Genomic DNA, 4083 nt, shown 5'->3' on the forward strand with positions numbered 1-4083 from the left:
CTAAAAACTATCACTGGGAAGATCTCCGAGGACTTGTAGTGTATTCAAATAATCCATGTCGATACATATTTCAAATGACATACAAACTAAGCTATGTAGCTCTGGAATCCATGTTGGCAACCTGTCTGTTAGATTGGCTATTAACACAAGCTCCTCCAGCTTCTGAGGGGGGGAATCAATCAGGTGTTCCGGCTCAAAATCAATGGCGGAACTATGCGTATCATGACGAACCCACACCTGGAGTGAGCGAAGCTCGGTCATTCCTTGTAACGCGTCGCAAAATGCTGGTACACATTGTCCATCCAGCTTAAATACATGCAATGTCCTCATACGCTTCAAATCTTTTAGCTCCTTTACTAAGCCAGATTCACTTACATTCACCTCTACTAGGGTTTGCAACTCAGTCAAGCTCGTCAAAACCCCTACAGGAATTATGACTGCTCTACTTACAATGAGATGTTTTAGGTTTTGAAGCCCCTTGATATCTGTTGGTAGTGCGACTGGTTTATTAATGGATCGATTATAGATATCCAAGGTTTCCAGATTGATAAGTTGACATACCAAAGTTGGTAAGTTCTGGATGTTACGGATACACAGCCTCAAAAGACGCAAATTCTGCAGATTTGCCACCTCATGAGGAATCTGACCATCAATTTCACTCTCCTCCAGATGTAGTACTCTCAGCATATCGGCGAATTGGGGGAGTATCTCCTTCAGCAAATTACCACAATTTGTACACTTATTAAGCAACAAACTGCGGATGCTGCAAGCATTATCCCAACGAGTCCTTATGTCTTGCAGGTTGAGAGATTTACTAATACTGTTAATCGAAAGCCGCCGTGGTTTTCCATTTTTATCAATCTCTTGGGAGTTCTCAAGTAAAAATTCACAAAAGTCTAGTTCCTTTGATTTTTCCCTTATTATCTCATGGAGGACATCATGAATCCTAACTGAGCTTTCAAATAACTCGCTTTCTGTTGGTAAAAATATGGTAATATTCTTCATGTTGTGACTTATTCTCATCACTAATCCTCTTTCAATGAGATTGTTCACATAATTTTCGGCAACTTCTTCAGGTGTGTAACTCCCATCGCTCTTTGCTAACGCCTCTGCGACCCATGCCCGAACTAACTTACTAACCTCTATATCATGATCTTCAGGAAACATGCCAAAGTACAAGAAACAAGCCTTCAAATTAGGCGGCAAATCATGATAACTGTACAACATTATTTTTTTAGTGTCTGCATAAGTAGGAGACGTTTTATACTCATGACCAAGATGATCACGTACTGTCTTCCATTCTGCTATCGTTTCTTTGTTGACAAGAAGTCCAGCGACTGCCAAAATTACCAGTGGTATACCTGCACATTTTGCCAAGATTTCGCGAGATACCTCCTCCAATGCTCGATCAGGGTAATTATTATTGTTAAATAACCTCTTACAAAATAGCTCCCATGCATATTCTTCAGACAAGCGCTCGGCAACATAGACATTGCCATTAATAAACGCATATTTCCAGTCTTCTGCAACCTTTTTATTACGAGTTGTCATCAATATCCGACTTCCGTTTTGGTCAGAAGGTAAGGCAACACGTATGTTGTTTAATAAATCATAGTCCCAAACATCATCAAGAACAACAATATAGCTGCAAAATGAAAAAGATCCCAATTAAGCTAAACACTAAATTAAACAAACCATATAGATCACAAAAGAATTTAACCAAGTCTGATAAACACTTCCTCTGTTTCTTTTTACTTGCAACGGTTTGACTTTTACGCTTGCCAATGTATAATTTCAATCATCAATAATTTTAATTACCGATAAATAAAAATTATAAAAAGTATATATTCGGAAAATATACATTCAGACGAATCTAATAAGATTCCACATGAATATGTTTTTCCTTAACTATAAATCACAAAAAATAAACTAAGTAGAGTTGGTGAATAGTGTAAAAGTCAAACCGTTGCAAGTAAAAAGAAACGGAGGAAGTATATCATTAGGCCTGCACACACAGGCCCACACCGGAGGAGAGAGTGACTACAATCAAGTCCAAATGAGGTTCAACAAATTGGTAATAGGATCCACTCTCTTGTTTTTCAAAATTGGACAAGCTCACATGCATAAAGAAAGAGTACCTTAAGTTCTTTTGCACCATGTAGTTCCTAAACACTTCCGATGCTGACAATATGTCTTGTGATATCTTCACATCATGTTGCACATTTTCAGGCACTTGAAACTTCTGAAGAATTTTGAGTAGTATATCTGCTGGTTCATAAGATTGGGAAACAGTGACCCAAGCACGCAATGTGAATTGGGATTTGACCTCCTCGTACACCTGGTTCACAACTGTGGTCTTTCCTATTCCTGCATCACCTCTCACTGCTAAAAAAGACCGCTTCAAATGCCGTGTGTCTTGCAAATTCAACTCCGTGATTATCTGCTCCTTACGACGTTGGATGTCGACGAAGAGGGACTCATCATCGGTAAAACGAAACAAGCTCCGAGGATCATTGGCCGCCTCCACCGCCTGATGGCGAGATTGGCTTAACAGATTCATGTCCTCCTTTATCTTCACAATAGTGTTGGCTATCTTGAGCTTTGGCCATAATTGCTTCACAAATAGCAGGGCTACCATTAAATACCTCTTTAGATAGTTAGGATAAAGCTCAACTAAATGATTCCGCCGCCTAGAAAGGAGGTTGTAGCTATCGATAACATCCTCAATGCGGGACTTGATTCCACTCCTCTCTTTGACATAAATGATGTTACCTTCATCTTCGTCTGCTGTAATTTTGCTGGCTTCCTCTAACTTTTCAAGAATTTTTTTGTGCATTTCCTCGATCTCCTTCATCTCTTTTGGGAGATAAAAAATCAACCAAAAGCTTGCCTGGATCAACTTGGACAGCTGCTCTTTTGCCCAGCTCCACCATGATGGTAGGGATTTAATGATTTCCTTCATACACCATGATGCTATGGTTGCAATGATTCCCATCCCAAACAATGATGTTGAAGTATAGATATTAGGTTGTTAGTTGTTAGTTGCCCCCTTAATTCAAGCTTAGTTTGGTATAGTTTGTTAGATTGTACTAATATGATAATTAGTATAAATAGTAGGTCCTTGTAATATTACTTTACTTTTCATCAAATAATAAAATGTAGTTCTTATTCTCTCTCTTTCCTCTATCTTCCTCTCTACTGTATTCTTTAACTTCAAGCACAACAATGGCTTCCTTTTTTCTTCCTTCTGATTATCTTCCTCCATAAACACAAAATTTAACATGGTATCAGAGCGGGAATGATCCTAGCTCGTAAATTTCGCACAAATTCTTGTTCAAATCAAATCCCTAATTCATCATATTTTCCCCAAAAAAAAAAAAAAAAAAAAAAAAAAAAAAAAAAAAAAAAAAAAAAAAATTTCTATTCGAATTTTTCTGAATTCAGGCTCATAAGTGAGCAATTAGGATTCGATTTTCCCATTTATCATCTAATTTTATTCACAAATCATTTTTTTTCGAACCTCGAACCGAACAATTTATCGATTCTTGGGGGTTTTCCCCAATTTTTAGGGTTCTTCCAGTTTCATTCTTTGTTGCTCGAATTTCAGCAATTAGCCACAATTTGTGATCAATTAGAGTTTGTTGTTGCTCGGCCCTCTAAACTTGTGTAGTTCCGACAGTTTTTCCGGTAATTTCATCGAAGTTTCTTGAAGAATTTCGAGTATTTTAATGTGTTGACAAGTTCTGGATTTTAGAAAATGAATATTTCCTGAGTTTCTTGATCTTTTTCTGGGTATTTGGAAGTTCGGTTTCTCGAGTTAACAATTTCAACATATTTCCTCTACGAATTATTCGAAGCATTCAAGATTTAATCCTTGTTTTCGGCTCAAGAAATCAACCGCAAGTTTTCATTGCTGACTTCTTGATTCGTGCAGTTATCTGCACAAGTTACTCTAGCAATACTTCAGCTGGTATGATCCTTGAATCTTGGTTTGTTTTCTTGAAGTTAGAGATTTGGTTTATGCTGATTTGCGATTTCGTAATAGTTGAGATACTACGTTGATTCTTAATTAGGATTTGGAAA

The 4083-nt window shown here is 37.5% G+C and overlaps 1 protein-coding gene across 1 annotated transcript; it reads right to left on the reverse strand.

The window, feature by feature from the left end:
* Positions 1-2854, reverse strand: LOC104898061 (disease resistance protein RPM1). Its single transcript, XM_048646371.1, has 2 exons — positions 2139-2854; positions 1-1645 (listed from the first exon to the last, which is right to left on the reverse strand). Exons 1-2 carry the CDS (start codon positions 2852-2854, stop codon positions 1-3), a joined length of 2361 nt encoding a protein of 786 aa, XP_048502328.1.
* Positions 2855-4083: the final 1229 nt, after the last annotated feature.

The sequence above is a fragment of the Beta vulgaris genome, chromosome 6 (genome assembly GCF_026745355.1).
Source record: "Beta vulgaris subsp. vulgaris cultivar EL10 chromosome 6, EL10.2, whole genome shotgun sequence".
Classification (NCBI taxonomy): domain Eukaryota; kingdom Viridiplantae; phylum Streptophyta; class Magnoliopsida; order Caryophyllales; family Amaranthaceae; genus Beta; species Beta vulgaris.